The following is an 18,506-nucleotide window of genomic DNA, read 5'->3' as shown; positions in this document are numbered from 1 at the left end:
GAGCCCAGAAGCCCGGGGCTATGCTCCCAGTCTGTCATGTTATTACTGTGTGTAATATGGGCCCTTTCTGAGTCTCAGTGAGGGATTAAGAATTGAGTAATATGCATTTATTTCAGCTTGGGAGAAACTGAGGAGGAGGATGAGCTGGGTCATGTAGATGTGGTGATTCAAGGGGAGACTCTATCTACAACTTCCTGACGTTTCACAGGGCTCTGGGCTACAAACAAGATGGTGACAGCCATTACTTTGAAAGCTACGCCCCATGTTAAACCTCCCAGCCCAGTCCCCTCTGTTCCTTGCTGTCTGCTCAGCAGGCTTTCGGTACAGAACTTCTCTCTGGTGTGCTTTGTAAATATGCTGGGCAAACACTTCTGTATTCCTAAGGAGATTTGGAGCAGGCCAGCACAAAGTCAGTGGGAGCTCATACTAGTTTGTTCATTAAGCCCCACTCTGCCCTGATGGTAATCATGGTGTCCTCTCCTTCTCTGTAGTTGATCTCCTATTGGGCAACTTTGTTATTTAGCCCTTTTGTTCCTCCTTACCTGAGGCTGCTACTGGCCTCAGGGCCTCAGTTACCTTCTCCTTATAGAGTGGCCAAGGTCTTCCAATCCACTCAGGTTCTTCCAAGTGGGACAGTTCCCCTGCTCCCCTGGCAGAGAAGCATGGACCTTTTATCCTCCTTCTAAGACATAATAGCCGATTCAAATATTACCTCAGGGGCCAAGCAGATACTGTAGATGATGCAAGAAGACCAGATGAGAAAACAGTGGCAAACCGGAGGGTAGTGCCAGATCCATGTTTTTGCTCCTTTTTTTTTTTCCATTCCAAAAATGCAGGCCTAGTGCTGCCCTCTGCTTTTTCAAGAGAAACCAAAAATCTGATTTTTTTTTTTCACATTAAATGTGTTCGTTTTGGCAACTAAATTTCTAAAAATGTTGTCATTGGCAATATTTTAGTTAATAACTTCCAAGAGTGCATGGGTGTTTGTTATACATTTTGCTCCATGACTTATATATACATTTTCTGGAGAGATACCACATAATTTATTATCCAAACCTGGGCAGTTTAAGAGAAAAAAGGGTATGTGATTCAGATTTTTTCAGGTATAAACTAGGACTTTTCTTTTCAAATATTGCATTCTCTACCTCCCTGTTTTGAAGGAAGGTGAAAGAGCTATCTGTGGAAGGGTGTGGGAATGGGCCTTGATGGATGGGCAGGAAGATACTCAGGCTGGAATTAATGGGCACATGAAGGACGAGACAAGAGACCTGATTACGTTGAGAAAGCTTTCCAATAGGCAAATGTTGAAGTATGTCTATTTGGTAGGGTAGAGCCAGATTAGGAAGTGTCCTGAAAGCCAATGCAGACGGTTCCAGACTTGATGTGTTACTGACGCATCAGCAAGAAGAGGGCAGTGAAATGTAGAAAGGATCAGAGGAACAGAACGGGCAATAAGGCTGGAAGAAACATTGTTGAGAACTAGAACGCAGAGCATAGCTTATTAATAAATTCAGCAAACATTCACTGAACACCCACAGTGTGCTGAGCACTGTCCTGTGAGTTAGAAGGTTCAAAGATATGAGGGATATGATGCAATGAGGGAGTCAGAAATTTTGAAAGAGAACCATCAGGTTTCTGTGGGTAGCCAAGGTAACCGCTGAGTTGATACTGACAGGAAGAATGGAGGCAGCCAGATTAAGGAGGTGGGGGATGAGAAGGGCATCTCAGGCAGGGGGATAGTAGTGAGATGTCAGGCTAGAGAGCAAAACGGGTCACGCAGATAGTGTGGGCCTTGAAGCGGGACTGAAGACAAGGCCTCCAGTGGTGAGACAGAAGGAAGAGATTCAGGAGAAAGCAGAAGAGCTCTGGAAAGAACCAGCAGGTCAGGGGATGAGATGAGCAAGTGTAGTGTCCCAGAAGCAAAGGGTGGAAGTAGGGTTTCAACAGCAACCTTTCACAGAGAGGGTGGGGAGGACAGACCCAGAAGAAGGAGGGCTTGGCTGGAAGAAGGCAGTGGTGGGCTCCTCCTTCCATCCCCAACTAGGTTAAGATGAACCTAATTCATAGCTACCAACTCTGCACATGTGCCTTTCCTGCGTTTCAAACAGAAAGGGAAGTCTCGGCTGCCCAGCAACTGGTTTTTCACTTTCCTTCTTGTTTGCAGCGTGTGTGCCCAGCAGAGGGGGAGGAGTGGGACCTGTAATCGGTAGTGATTCAGCCCAGCAGCACACCCTGTGACCACATCCCCATTCTGTGTGTGAGTGTGTGAGTTTGAGTGTGTGTGTGTGAGAGAACATGAGAGTTTGTGTTCCTCCGCGCATTAGACAAGAGAAGAACAAGGTATTACTCCAGCACAGTGTTATATTCTCTGAATTATTCTGAGTTGTAAAACGAGGAGTGAACAGTGGAGCTTCCTCAAAACAGAGATTCTGGGCGCTCTCTGTAATTAACAGCTAGCCTTGTGGGTTTTGTGTATGGATCTGTTTTGGTTCTGTGTTATGCAATTATTTTTATATTGGGATCAGATCTGAGTCATTCAGAGCCTGTGTCTTCTGGATGCTGATATGACAGCAGGTGTTGTCAGTGCAGCTCTTTCTTTTCAGAGCGTGCAACTCTTGATCTTGGGGTGGTGAGTTCAAACCCTACATTGGGTGTGGAGCCTACTTAAAAAAAATTAATAATGATATCTATTCAAAATGTATAGCTCGCTATTTACCAGTGTAATAGAAATAAACCTGTGTTGTTTTGATTTAACTTGGCCCTCAAAACACTGCACTAATGGTTGGGAGTTTTGTGTTTATTCTTTTTCTATTACAGGTGCTGGTCTCAGTGTCAGTGATAATGAATCGGGTCAAGGGAGCCAGGAGGGAGGCACCTTGACTGACTCCCAGATCTTAGAACTCAGGAGGATACCCATTGCTGACACCCACCTCTAGCGCCTTAGTGACCATTAGAATGATACTTTCGTATTTGTATTGGTTTTGAGCTAAAACTCTAATTTTTTACATACAGCTCTATAATAGGAACCTATGAATTGTACTGGATGATTAACCCAGAAGTGATTGTTGTGTTGGGAATATGAGTTACTTATCTTTGTGCAACCTGAAAATTCATTGCTATGATGAAGACTGGATCAATTTCTATCCCTTATACCATATATTCCAAGAATACTAGTTGTTTTTTTAATCATCCTGCATGGCTAACATTGTTTAATAAAAGTAATAACGATCAATAAAAACAATAGAATCCATATGACATCACCCAGGCTCGTTATTTATGAGGAAATGTTGTGTATGAGCAAAGAAACACGCTTACCTAGTGTGGTCAAGCACCTTTTTTCTTCCAGTATTGATACAGGTCATCCAGACTTAAGACTACAGCTTTTAGAAGACTTTCATTCCTAAAAACCATAAAATGTTATCGTCTGTTAAAGATTCTACACTACGTGTTAACGGGGATACTGCAGTTTGCATCATCTTTCATCAAAAGTATGTATTTCTGCTCATTATAAAATTAGGGATCTGAACATTTTCCAAAATAAATGTTCTGTTCCCAGTTAAAAATAACTACTACATCAAGCATTTTAGCACAGCTAAGAAGAGGAGCATTTAAACAGTGCAGTTTGTTTAGGAGAAATATTTCTGGGTTTTGATTTTTCAGTCTTTCTTTGTCTTGGAATGAGAAATCAGAAAGTCTGTCCCAGAACAAACACTATTGTGTTTGTGATGATTTCATTGACTGTGGTTCCAGAAGAATCATTAGGAACAGAACACATTTGTCCTAAGGAAGCCTTTGTGACCTTTTGTTTCTGAATTTTTTAGTATTTTTGAGAAAATCAGTATCATCTCAACAAAAAAATTAAAATTAAAAATAATTAAGAGAAAACTTTGTTCCTTTAGAGCCATAATTAAAACACCTAAGTGTCCTTTAATTACTTAAGCATGGATTTACTTTTTATAAAACCTGAGTGGCATTATTTATCTTGATGAGATTGTGAAATGACTCTTCTCTTTCTGTTAGTCCTCCCCCACTCCTACTTCCTCCCTCTTACATTGAGTGTTCATGGGTGGATTATCACTGTAGGTAGGAAACAAAAAGCTGCCCAACAAAATCAAACAGCATAATAAACAAAGCTCCGTCCTTGGTGGAGTCATAATCCTTTTTGGAAACTTTAGAATAGGTGGTAACAGGATTGTATTTACGTTATGTGACAAATAAGTTGGTTGTCTCTTTCAGCCCCAGCACTGCTCTGTATACAGTCTGTTTCATGATAGGGTGGAGGCAATTGATGAAACTGGTTATAATATGTAAAATCTGGGATGAAAATTTTAGACTTGGTAACATTGAAATTGTTAATAGATTTTAATGAATTGGGGGCTTATGTAATGATGATAGAAATGTGAGATTTCATTGCGTGGAATCTGTAAGTCATAGTCACTGTAACATTTTCCCTAGAAAACTAGATTCTTATTTGTCACTTAAGGTATTTTCTTAAGGAATTTACTTAAGGTAAAATCAGTCTCGTTACCACCATTTTTTAAAATAATTTTTTTACGTTTATTTATGTTGAGAGAGACAGAGCAGGAGCAAGAGAAGGGCAGAGCGAGAGGAGAGAGAATCCCAAGCAGGCTCTGCAGGGTCAGTGCAGAGCCCAACGTGAGGCCTGAACTCATGAAACCGTGAGATCATGACCTGAGGTGAAATCAAGAGTCAGATGCTTAACAGACTGAGCCAACCCAGGCGCTCCAACCACCACCTTTAAAGTTCATGAAAAGCCTATCACTTTACCAATGAGGAATTCTCTAACAAAGGCAATTGCCAGTAGCTACTCACTTTCATTTCAGCATATCGTCAGAATTTGGGGAAAGTCTGGCCTAAAACATGACAAATGGGATACGTTTTTTACTTCAGTTTCTTGGATTTGTATGGCTGTCCAAAGAACCATTTTAATAAGGAATCAAAAGGACTACCTGCTGCTGTTCAGCAGGATTCTTTTAAATATTGGAAGGAAAGAAACAAAATTTCCAGAAGCCACAGTGCTAAAATAAATAAACTTTATGTTCTAACAGCAGCAATATTTTGCCATCCTGTTTCCTCTCACTGTAGATTAAAATGGGACATTTGCCCAGGAAGTATAATACTGTGTAGGAAGAAACAAATCAAATCAAATTCCTAAAAATGAAAACTAAAGAAAGGGTTGGGACTACTGTGTTGCAATTGCTTTTTTTCAGGGGGTTTGAACTTCTTTCTTCATGACACTTTTTAAAATTAATTAATTAATTTTTGAAAGAGAGGTGGGGGGAGGAGCAGAGAGAGAGGATCTGAAGCTGGTTCTGTACTGACAGTGAGAGGCCACTGCAGGGCTCGAACTCACGAAGAGTAAGATCATGACCTGAGCCAGGTAGGATGCCTTAACTGACTGAGCCCACGAGGCACCCCTCTTCGTGACAGTAAAAAAAATTTTTTTTTTAATGTTTATATATTTTTGAGAGACAGAGTGTGAGTTGGGGAGGGGCAGAGAGAGAGGGAGACACAGAATCAAAGCAGACTCCAGGTTCCCAGTGGTCAGCACAGAGTCCCATGCAGGGCTCGAACTCACAAACCTCCAGGTCATGACCTGAGCTGAAGTCAGTGGCTTAACCAACTAAACCACCCAGGCACTCCTTTGTGACATTTTTAAAGGAGCTTGATTAAGATGTAATTCACATCCCATACAATGCACCCATTTAAAGTGTGCAATTCAGTAGTATTTGGTATATTGGATTATTGGGGTTTCTTTATTGTAAAATATATGTAATACAAAATTTGTCATTTTAGCCATTTTTATTGTAATTTTTAAATTCAGTGGCATTAATTACCTTTACAATGCTATTCACCCCTCCCCTCTATTTCCAAAACTGTTTCACCACCCTAAACAGAAACTCTGTTTTTCTCATCTCCATGACATTTTCTGTCCTCTGTCAATAGACACCTAACATTTCCTTGGGAAATGTCTCTGCTGTATTTTTGTGATCTTAAATTTGTTCTTCTTTTTGCCTCAGGTTTTCTTCAATTTTTATTTTCTAGAACATTAAAAAAAAAAAAAAGATTTTCTCATTCTGGATGCAAGCGCAGACAGGCATGCTACTGAGGTATGGAGTAGTGTTGTTGCTGTTGGAATTCCTACCAAGATAGGAGTTCAGGCAAATGAAAATCTTAGTGAGTAAAACAGAAAGAATTTCACTCTGGAACTTTAGCTTTAAGTTGTTTTTCAGTTTCTTGAGGTGTCTTAGGATTGGTGTGTGTGTGTGTGTGTGTGTGTGTGTGTGTGTGTGTGTGTGTGTTTTGTTTTTTTTTAAGTAATCTCTACACCCAAAGTGGGGCTCAAACTCACAACACTGAGATCAGGAGTTGCATGCTCCACCAACTGAGCCAGCCAGGTGCCCTGAGGAATCTTAGGGTTTAATCAATATTTCCATGTCTCCCAAATCTGATCAAAGAAGTTTAAACACATAATTTGGGATATGAATGGAAAAAGACAATGCTTATTTAGGGAAATAGCTCCCAAGCAATTTCACCTTGTGCTTACCAGCACTTAAGATGCTCGTTGAGTTTAGCTGTAAGGCCTCTGGATAGATTTGTTTGAAGGTAGGTCTCAATCAGATAAGTTAAGTGGTGTTGACCTTCTCAGAGCACCTGGATGCCAGAGTGGATTTCATCTAGACAGCCTGATCTTGGTAGGAACAGAGAAATCAACAAGGCCATTCCTATGTTTCATATGTTCTTTTAGTGACTAATGGCATGGACCTAGTCTCCCCAGTGCTTCTCTCTCAGGTATAAGTGAAAGAACCACACTGTCCAAGTGGCATTTAAAGAATGAACCAAGTGACTGAATCTAGGAACTCTTCCATTGTCTTGAATCTTCTTCTAGTCTTTTCAGCTAATAAAATAAGTAAGACAGATGAATGATATTCTTACTGATAAAATGTTGGTACATTGATGTTATTCTTAATACATTTCACCTACCCAAATTTTTTATTAAGTTTATTTATTTAAGCAATCTGTACACCCAATATAAGGCTCAAACTCATGACCCTAAGATCAAGAGTTGCATGCTCTTCTGGGGGCGCCTGGGTGGCTCAGTTGGTTAGGCGATCGACTTCAGCTCAAGTCATGATCTTGTGGTTTGTGGGTTCGAGCCCCACGTCGGGATCTGCGCTGACAGCTCAGAGCCTGGAGGCTGCTTCGGATTCTGTGTCTCCCTCTGTTTCTGCTCCTCCCTTGCTCATGCTCTGTCTCTCTTTCCTTCAAAAATAAATAAATATTAAAAAAATGAAAAAAAAAAAAAAAGAGTTGCATGCTCTTCCGACTGAGCCAGCCAGGTACCCCTCACCTACCCAAATTTTTATCTCATAAAAACAATTTCAACACTATAATAGAAAACCAAACTCACCTTTACAAAAATCTAAGAAATCCCAGATGCTTTATTAAACTGTTACACATGCTAGGTGGCATATACAATGAATATTCCTGAGGGAAAAAAATAAACACTATTTTTACTGCTGTCTGTAACTATTCAAATCACTTTGACAAGTTTGGCAACCCCCTTAATTAGGAATTTACTACACTGGAGATAAAAGAGTTTAACAAGGAATATATTTAAAGCCACCAAGATACTCACTAATGCTTCAGTATCATTGATTTATGGCCAGTAAACATCATTTTCTTAAGTAGATTACATGATTGCAGGAGAAGAAGCAAATGGAGAATAACCCTGTTTCCCATCATCTCTGACAATGGGATGCAGTTATCAGATACTGTTGCCATGGTTCTTGGGAGTCCTATAGAGTGCTTTGGTTCAGTTCCCAGCCTGGGGACTCAACAACTGGGTCTAACAGCTCTGACTGCCCTATGAGCACCAAATTTAGAGCTGAAGTCACTAAAAATGACTCAGCTCAAGGAAGTTGTTAGCACTTCTAGGACTGAAATAGTATCTTAGTCCTGTGAGAAAACATAGGTAATCACTGTTTTCTAATAGATGAAATAATTCCAACTTAAATGGGGTAAAGCATACTTTTTGCCTGTGATTAACCTTTAGGAGTTTATGAGCAAAAGCACAAATTTGACTTTTTTAAAAATATAGGAATGAGGGACGCCTGGGTGACTCCATCAGTTAAGCATCTGACCCTTGATTTCGGCTCAGGTCATAATCTCACAGTTTGTGAGGGTGAGCCCCACACCAGGCTCCATGCTGACTGTGGAGCCTACTTGGGATTCTCTCTCTCCTTCTGTCTCTGCCCCTTGCCCCCCCCCAAAATAAATAAAATTTAAATAATATATATAGGAATGAAATGACAACATTTGTTTCATGATACTAATGAAGAAAAGAAGCCACAAATCATTTCAGCATCACTTATTTTGGATTTGATTATGAGTATGATTATCGTTATTTTATTATTTTATTTTTTTATTTTTATTTTTTTGATTATAGTTATTTTAAAGGTAAAGGTATATATGTGTATATGTGTGAGAGAGAGAGAAAGAGACTGAAAGAAAGAATTCTGGAAAATCAGAGCAAGAAAAGCAAGAAAATCACGATAATATATTACAGTTCGCAAGGCATGATTTTAAAAGATTTTGAAAAGCTGATTAATGAAGTGTATGAAACTGTCCATCATCCTGCCCCATAGTATGTATCTTTACTCTCTGTATATCCATCAAAATCATTTTGAAGCCTTTTGCCACATTACAAGAGGGCAGTAGTAATCATTTAATAAAATACTAGATGGAGTAGAGGACACTAATAAAACAAATTAGAAAGGTGCTCAAGAACTATCAGGGGCATTATGGTAACTTTCTGGAACATTCCATCAAATAATGCATAGATATTATGTAGTAAATGGCTTGTTTCTTTTTTTTTTTTTTTAATGTTTATGTATATTTGAGAGATCACGTGAGCAAGTGGGGGAGGGGCAGAGAGAAAGAGGGATACAGGATCCAATGCGGGGCTCAAACTCACAAGCCATGAGACCATGACTTGAGCCAAAGTCAGACGCTTAACTGATTGAGCCACCCAGGTGCCCCAGCTTGTTTCTTCTTTTAAAAGATGATCTTTGGGGTGCCTGGGTGGCTCAGTCAGTTGAGCGTCCGACTTCGGCTCAGGTCATGATCTCACAGTTTGTGAGTTCAAGCCCTGTGTCGGGCTCTGTGCTGACAGCTTGGAGCCCGGAGCCTGCTTCAGATTCTGTGTCTCCCTCTCTCTCTGCCCCATCCCCACTCATGCTCAGTCTCTCTCTGTCTTAAAAATAAATAAATTTTTAAAAAAAAAATTATCTTTATACTCCATGTTCAACCACATGAACCTTTTGCCACATTACAGGATTTCCTTCTTTTTTTTTTTTTTTTTTTTTACCAGTGAATAGTATTCCATTGTATGTGTATACCATATGTTTTTTAGTCATTCATCTATAGATGGACATTTGGGTTGTTTCCGTGTGTTGGCTATTGTGAATAATAACTCCAGTGAACATGGAATATCTTCAAGATACTGACTTCAGTTCTTTTGGATAAATACCAAGATGTGAGATTGCTGGATCATATGAGAGTTCTATTTTTTTTTTTTTTTTTTATGTTCATTTTTGAGAGAGAGAGCATGAGCAGGGAAAGGGTAGAGAGAGGAGACACACTCTGAAGCAGGCTCCATGCTGTCCGCACAGAACCTGATGTGGGGCTCAAACTCACAAACTACAAGATCATGACCAGAGCCGAAGTTGGATGCTCAACAGACTGAGCCACCCAGGCACACCGTGAGAGTTCTATTTTTAATTTTTTTGAGGAATCTCCATGCTGTTTGCCTTTGTGGCTGTGCGGTTTTGTAGTACCACGAGCAGTGTGCAAAGTTTCCCAATTTCTTTACATCCTCACTAACACTGGTCTTTTGGGGTTTTTTTTTTTTTATAATAGTCATCTTGACAGGTGTGAGGTGATATCGTATGGTTTTGATTTGCATTTTTCTGGTAACTAGTGATGCTGAACATTTTTTTATATATCCGTTGGCCATTTGTATGTCTTTGAAGAAATGCCTATGCACATCCTTAGCCCATTTCTTAATTGCATCATTAGGTTTTTGGGGTTTTGTTTTGTTTTGTTTTTTGGTTTTTGGTTTTTTTTTTGCTTTTGAGTTGTAGGATTTCCTTCTATTTTGGAGATTAACCTCTTCTCAAGTATACAGTTTGTAAATATTTTCTCCCATTCTGTAGGTTGTCTTTTCACTCTTTTGATAAGTGAAATAAGCCAGTGACAGAAAGACAAATACTGCATGATCCTCCTTAGATAAGATACCTAAAATAATCAAATTTACGGGTGCCTGGGTGGTTCAGTTGGTTGAGTGACTGACTTCGGCTCAGGTCATGATCTCACAGCTTGTGAGTTCAAGCCCTGCGTGGGACTCTGTGCTGACAGCTCAGAGCCTGGAGCCTGCTTTAGAGTCTGTGTCTCCCTCTCTCTCTGCCCCTCTCCCACTCACATTCTGTCCCTCTCTCAAAAATTAAAAAAATTAAAAATTTTTTTAAGTAATAATAAAATAAAGTAATCAAATTCATAGAACCAAAGAATAGCATGGTGGTTTCCTGGGGCTGAGGGAAGGGAGAAATGGGGAGTTACTAACCAGCAGGCATAATGTTTTAGTTAAGCAAGATGAATAAGCTCTAAAGATAGGCTGTACAATATTGTACCTAGAGGCACTAATACTTTATTGTACACTTAAAATTTTGTTAAGAGGGTAGATCTGTTAAGCATTCTTACCACAATAAAAATATTTTTTTTTTTTTAATTTGCTAACAGAGCTGCTTAATCACTATAATTCACTGCAAGTGCTGGCATTGTATGGGGAAGGAGGTTCAAATATTTTTTTAAAGTTCTCCCATCTGTGGGGCCCCTGGGTGGCTCAGTTGGTTAATGTCCGGCTCTTAATTTCAGCTCGGGTCATGATCTCATGGTTTGTGGGTTCGGACTCCACGCTGACAGCATGGAGCCTCTTGGGATTCTCTTTCTCTCCCTCTCTCTCTGCCTCTCCACCCCCCCCCCCCCCAAATAAATAATATAAACTTTAAAACATAAAGTTTTCCAATCTACTGTAGAACTGTTAGTAACCCCTGACAGAATCCCTAATAATATCTGCAGAACCCCAACTGAGAAACCCATAGTAGATTGTAAGCTCATGAAGAGTGGGGACTGTGTCTTGTTTATTTCGGTGTCTTAAGCACCTAGCACAATGCCTGGATCCAAACTGATGCCCACTCAACACATGTGGAACTGAAAAAAAAATCGTTTTCATCCTAATAACTAAAGAAGAGAATAATTTCTCTTGATCTTTTATATATTTAGTTACAGATGTTTTGCCTTTAAAAATCCAAATGGATAGCAATTATTGAACAAATTAGATGCCATATCATCTTCATGTTACCAAACAGCTTTCATTTTCAAAGCTGTAATTTGTTGAATTATTCATTTTGCTGCCTAGTTATCCAAGGAGTCTTGAAAAACACTGAAGACCTCTGAAAAGCTTAATTTGATTTGTCAGTAGCCTGTATAACAAGTTTCAAAGTAGGATAGTATTTTAAGGGTTCCTTGGTGGGGGCAGAGAGGAGGCCAAACAGAGTAAATAGACAAGAGACAATAGTGACTCTTTGTATCTCATTATTATTCCATGACCTGTTAATCATAAGGGTTTTGTATGGAAAATTACATATGCATGAATGTTTTGTAACCAAAGGGTTATAATCTTCAATCTCTCTCATACTTATCTGGGTCCACAGTAGGAAGTCAAAGAAGTGTGTATTGTGTCATTCATGGTTGATTCATTATGCCTGTACTAAATACATTTGAAATAACAGTCTGCATTGTAACACTCAAACATAGATAACGTGTAATTTCTAATCTCAGTGAGTCAAGAGAATAAGACTAATTGTACTCTGAAGCTGAGAAATCAACGTCTACCAGATTGATTGTAAGCGTCCAAGGTTCAGAAGACCACACTATCATCTTCATAACAGCAATGCCTCTATTCCATGCTGTTAGGAACTAATTATTGATAAAAGTCAAGACTTCATATCCAGTCACAATGTGATTCCTCAAAACAACCCTGAGGATTGTGAGTCAAAAGTCATTGCTTTTTGCTGGTTGCCAAGACTGAACTGTGAGAAGTAGAGCTTCTTTCTGGCCAAGGACAAAAAAAAAAAAAAAAAAAAAAAAAATGCATCTGAAAAAGTGACTTTTTTTAAGGAATAGACATTTTAAAGTCAGAAAGAAAAAAAAAAAGACAAATTGCTCCAAATCACAATTTTCCAGTGTACACATGACAGCAATACACAACAGAATTGCTAGGATGAAAGGAGGAACAAAAAGCGAATTTTATTTCAATTTATCTTTGGTTCAGGTATTTCAAATGCTATAAACTAGGACCGAATAGAATATTTTGAAAGAAAGAAAAAACATACTTGCTTAATCATACAAAATCTCTTTTTGTCTTATTATGTAAGACTGCTCACATAGTACGGAATGTTTGGGATCTTCTCCCTTTATCTTCTTACTTACCTTTGCCCCTTTCCTCATACAAGGCAAACTTATTCTTGTAAGAAGGAATTTCTGAAAAATTATATTAAAATCATATATTAAAATTTTTTAATGTTTGTTTATTTTCGAGAGAGAGGGAGAAACAGAGCATAAACAGGGGAGGGGCAGAAAGACAGGGAGACACAGAATCTGAAGCAGGCTCCAGGATCTGAGCTGTCAGCACAGAGCCTGAGGCAGGGCTTGAACTCATAAATCAGGAGATCATGACCTGAGCACAAGTCAGTCGCTCAATCGACTGGCCACCCAGGCACCCCTAAAATCATATATTTAAATAAAAGTATATCACTTTTCTTTTTCTTTCTTTTCTTTTCTTTTCTTTCTTTCCTCATGGGAAAATCTGATTACAAATAAGGGTTCTGATAAAAAGATTAGCTAAGAAGAGGAAGTGCATCTGTCTGCTCATCAAAAGGGAAAAAAAAGCACCATCGAAAATAAAGATGGGTGGTGTTTAGTCAGTTCTCCTCCGGGTCTAAGTCACCACCTCATAATGATGTAGCTGCAGGAGATGGATGTGTAGACTAATGTGCAAAGGCACGGAGGAGAGGCTAGCCAGAGCCACACGAGGCAAGTGGCGCGATGAAAAATGTTACTTTTTGTGTTTTTATCTTACTACCAGAGTTTGTTTAAGACATAACAGCTCAGGGCTCCTGGGTGGCTCAGTCGGTTGAGCGACTGACTCCGGCTCAGGTCATGATATCAAGGTCCATGAGTTCGAGCCCTGCGTGGGGGCTCTGTGCTGACAGCTCGGAGCCTGGGGCTGTTTCAGATTCTGCATCTCCCCTTCTCTCTACCCCTCCCCACCCGTGCTCGCTCAGGCGCGCGCTTTCTCTCTCTCTCTCTCAAAAATAAGCATTAAAAAAACTTAAAAAAAAAAAAAAAGAGTGATAGCAGCTCTCAAATGTTTCAGTTAGTGCTTAGCCCAGAGGTGTTGACACGGAGATTGGAACAGCTACCGGAGTGAACCACTATTATTCAGTCACACTGAAAAATTCCAGGAGAGGAACGTCCTGGGTCCCCAGAGAACTGGCTGAGTGTGAACATGCAGCGCCCAGTGAGAATCTCTCCTGTGCCAGCTTCAGCCCCGCCCCCGGGGTCGCACCTGCAGGCGTGCACCCTGCGCCCTGCAATATTCCAGAACAGAGGAAGTCCCACTTCTGAGTTCTTAAGTTCTGGTCAGAACTTAAGTCTAAGTACCAAAATGTTCGGCATATTCTTCTCACCTCCTTGCCACTCTGTAGCTGAAAATACCAGATAATTTCTTCTTTACATGATTCCCACTTCAATCCTTCCCATCAAGTGTTGAAATAGGGGTTATGTATTTAATACTTGATTTTTAGAAAGTCATTTAATAAATGCCAGCTCTATTCATGCCTTTAGAGGAAGTAGAGAGCAGTCGTATTTTCTTCCGTCTAGGATTTTCACCAACGAAGTAAGTACGTTTCCTGCATACGTGAGGTAAAAAAACACTCAACACTCAAGTTTCTCAGTGCAGTTTGTATTTGTGACAAAAGCAGGGAAAAGGTTTTTTCTGTATGTGGGTGAATTATTTTGATAAAAGATAGGGGCTAGAGGCAAGATGGAATGAAACCTTTTTGCTCTCTCCTCAACTCAGGAAGATTTTGTATTTCATTCTCTTTTTCTCCCTGTGCCTCGAGACTCTCTCCCCTCTTTCTTGAATAAACAGAAAAACAAAAAGCTGTAAGTAGTCTGAAGTAGTTGTTAGGGGTAAACAACTTAACGAGTTCAAACAGTTATCCCCAGTAGGTTCCAGGATAATTTATTTGCACAGATCCGTTCCCTTTGATGTTCAGACCAGTGGACTCCACCTGGTGATAGCTAGAAAACCCTATAAAGGAAATTACTTTCCCGGATATGAAACAAAGGAACTTATACACATTAATATGACCAATTCTGGACTCGACAACTAAAGAAAAATATAGAACATACATTGGATTTTCATAGTAGACAATATTGAAAACAAATAAAATGAATGAATTCTACCCAAGTAGAGAAATTACTTTTTTTTAATGTTTATTTATTTACTTTTGAGACACAGAGAGAGACAAGCAAGGGAGGGGCAGAGAGAGAAGGAGATACAGAATCTGAAGCAGGCTCCAGCCTCTGAGCTGTCAGCACAGAGTCCCAAGAGGAACTCAAACCCATGAACTGCGAGATCATGACCTGAGGTGAAGTTGGAGGTTTAACCGACTGAGCCACCCAGGCGCCCTGAGAAATAACTTTTTGAAGGGTCACAAGTAGACACAGTTATTTGAAATAAAGTAGGAATTGAATATGCCTTAAAAACAAGAGATGAATTGGATTTCTTTTGTAATACAAATATCTAAGTCAAGGATTAAAGGACACAAGCAGTGTAAAATACTCGAGAAATCTGGAACACGAAAGATTCATTAAAAGATTGGAAAATAATACAATCTAGAGTCCCAGCCTATTTTACTTAAAGCTGATCTTACTAAGAAACAGAATTATTCACTTAATGATTATTCTGGAAAACTTCCTTGGCAAAAATCCAACATTTTCTAAAACTCTGTTAGATCTAGTATCTTATGATTCCATATAAGTAAACTCAGATGCTGCTTCATTGCCACAAAGAGAGTAGCTTGTATTTCCTATTAACAAAACACACACAATTACATACTCCTCTTGGTTTATTGGTAGTACATTTGAGATTATATGCTTTTATGTCATCCAATCAATAGAAATCTATAGGCAGAGTTCAGTGGATTTTGTATTTTGCTCAAATACTGTCTCTAGAATACAAGGTTGTCCATTTGGAATTATAAGATTCCTTCATTTTCCAGAACTTAAACTATTTGAAAAGTTTTGTTCCTTTTGGAAGAACAACTATTCTTCACAGGATTTAGATTGTAATAAATAACACTGTTACCATAAATTAGAAACTCTCTAAAGGTGACAAGCCTTTTAGCTTCAGTGATTTGTACCTCTCTTTCCATCTATACCTTCTCCTAAGCATGGGTGCTGAAAACTTAGACCTTCAGAGTAGAAAATGCCAGTTGGAAATACAATAAATTTCATGCATTTCATCAGCTTGATTTCAGTTGTCATGTGGAATAATCTGTAGAACCCAAGACCCTGTAGGGCCCTTGGAATAAACAATAGTGGCTTTCTGTTGTAGGACTAAACTGTAATATAAAGCAAAGAGGGGACGTGCTCACACTCTGCCTGCTTCAAGGCAAAGTAAAAATTAAGCTCAGCATATGTCATCACATACTTACAAGTGACTTATGAGAGCCTTCTTTATAAATAGATTTTGAGAGTGCCAAGGTTTCCAATGAAATAGGAAACTATTAAAATGGTTTATCATTTTCATTGTGGGGAAAAACAGAGACACCACTGATTCCCCTAAGGCAATAACTGGCCCTTCAAGGACTGTAAAGGAATCGTAGGTGATGGCCCAAATTATTAAATCTGTTACCGAATAGGTAGACTTTTAAAAACATGGCTTCTACCAAGACTACATTGTATGTTATCTAACATGAGAATACATTTTTTAAAAATAAAAACAAATAAAAATAAATAAAAACATGACTTCTACAATGATCCCCAGTGACAGTATGTGTGCTCATGGGCTGCAAAAATGCATATGATAAAAGATTTGATAAGCCTCCTTTTGATGCTGCTGATGAATTATAGTTCACAGATCCACCTAATAATTCTAAAGCTTCATTTCACAGATGAGAATAAATTTGTTTTAAAGAAAAGTGTAGGGTGCCTGGATGGCTCAGTTGGTAGAGCATGTGCCTCTTAATCTTGGGGTCAAGAGTTCAAGCCCCATGTTGGGTGTGGAGCCCACTTTAAAAAAAAAGAAAAGAAAAATGTAACAGTGGTAAGATTAAAAGTTTACACAGTATATATGCTCTTCTAAGGTACAAATTTTTTGGAGAATGAAATGAATGTAGGAAGAAAGCTCTTGTGAAGTCATCTGAGAGAGAATATTTTTAGAGTATGTTAAAAATATTAATGAATAGGGGCGCCTGACTGGCTCAGTAGAGCATGCGACTTTTGATCTCAGGGTCGTGAGTTCAAGCCCCATGTTGGGTGTGGAGCCTACTTAAAAAAAATGTTAATGTATAAATGAGACAACTTTTATAATACAACCCAAAATTTATAGCTAACAAAATACGTATAATAAAATTCTACATATTTACATGTATGTTAATATGTAATATAAGTACAAAAAGCCTATAATTGTATATTATATGTATATAAATATATAGCACATACATTATAATTATATTAATCTTCACATGAATACACATCACACACAAATATACACAAATATATATATAACAAGTTATTAATTGTGTTCAGAGATGCTCGATTTCTTCTTTGGCTTTTCTGTATTTTTCAAGTTTTCTACAAAGAATGTGTGTTACCTTTGAAAAAAAATATACACTTTGGTGGAACATATTTAAGCCCTGATTTTAGCAAAGGTAGTTTGTGTTTTTTTTTTTAATGTTTATTTACTTTTGAGAGAGAGAGAGAGACAGAGCACGAGCAGGGGAGGGAAGAGAGAGAGGGAGACACAGAATCCAAAGCAGGCTCCAGGGTCTGAGCTGTCAGCACAGAGTCGACATGGGGCTCAAACTCATGAACCATGAGATCAAGATCTAAGCTGAAGTCAGACGCTTAACTGACTGAGCCGCCCAGGTGCCCATAGCACAGGTAGTTTTTAAGACACCTATTTGTTTTTGCCCAGTCAACTTCTGGTGAAACAATTGTAGTTAGCGAGATTTTTTTTTTACAATAATTTTTTTAGAGTTTTAGGTTTACAACAAAACTGAGAGGCAAGTAGAGACTTCCCATATACCCTCTGCCTCTATAAGTGCATAGGCTACATCACTCACCAGAATGGTACATTTTTTACAATTGAGCCTACATTGACCCATCATAATCACCCAATGTCCAAAGTTTACCTTAGGGTTCACTCTTGGTGTTATAATTCTATGGGTTTAGACAAATCCATAATGACATAATCCATCATTATAAAATTATACAGAGTATTTTCACTAAAAATCCTTTGTGCTCTGCCTGATTATCCTTCCCCCATCCCTGGCTGGTGATATTTTCAGTCTCAGGACCTTGGGCACTCTGTTCCTGGTGGAAATGACTGATGTGCTTTGATGCGATTTTACAATCTGCTTCACAGATGATATTAGGTGACAATAGTGATTGACTCACAGTGACCACCGTGAGCCTCAGAACCACTGAAGCTGTGGGTGCTAGAGTCTGTGAGATCTCTATTCATAAACTCTTAGACTTCCCTCCCAGCCCGAGGAAATCTCTAATTTGGGCATAGAAAAGAAGGGGGGAGAAAGGAAGCCCCAAGTCACAGGAAAGGTCTGTCGCTGGCAGTTTACAGAAGGAACAAAGGAGTGCTTTCATCCCAATCAATGGGTGCCACAATGTTAGCATATTTTAAAGACAATAACATATATTTGATGGTCACAAATGAATTATTCACTGAAAAGCGAACATTAGGGGTATTATCTCAGACTTCTGGATTTACTCCACGTTTCAGGAAAAAACCCAAAACTATGCTATATTTCAAAGGAAAGTGTAGCTTTAAATTTTTACTCTTCAGATGTTTGGAAACTTCAAATAACTGTTCCAGATCTGATCACTAAATATTTCCTTTGTTGCATAGAAACTAACATTTAAGTCACTATATTTGAGTACTAAAAAGCAAAGGGAAAAACTCATCCTGTCCTGCCACTTTCTCTGGAATCCCAAGCCCAGCATGCTTCATACTTAATTACACACAGTCCACACATTATCCACACACAGTGCCCTTCCTCACAGCACCCTCCAGTCAGGAAGGTCAGGGCTTTTGGCCTCTTTCTCTCCCTGATATT

General features: G+C 39.0%; 1 protein-coding gene across 1 annotated transcript in view; it reads left to right on the top strand.

Annotated features, from left to right (window-relative positions):
• The window catches only part of ADGRV1 (adhesion G protein-coupled receptor V1), a 565,435-nt gene extending 558,106 nt beyond the window's left edge, over window positions 1-7,329 (top strand). Inside the window, exon 90 of the mRNA XM_078448177.2 lies at window positions 2,818-7,329. Within this exon, the coding sequence (XP_078304303.2) occupies window positions 2,818-2,936 (119 nt within the window). The 3' untranslated portion in view covers window positions 2,937-7,329. The remainder of the gene's footprint in view (window positions 1-2,817) is intronic.
• Window positions 7,330-18,506: the final 11,177 nt, after the last annotated feature.

The sequence above is a fragment of the Panthera onca genome, chromosome A1 (genome assembly GCF_046562875.1).
Source record: "Panthera onca isolate mPanOnc1 chromosome A1, mPanOnc1 haplotype 2, whole genome shotgun sequence".
Classification (NCBI taxonomy): Eukaryota; Metazoa; Chordata; class Mammalia; order Carnivora; family Felidae; genus Panthera; species Panthera onca.
The sequence above is the reverse complement of the archived record's forward strand: the minus strand, read 5'-3'. Positions and strand labels throughout refer to the sequence as shown.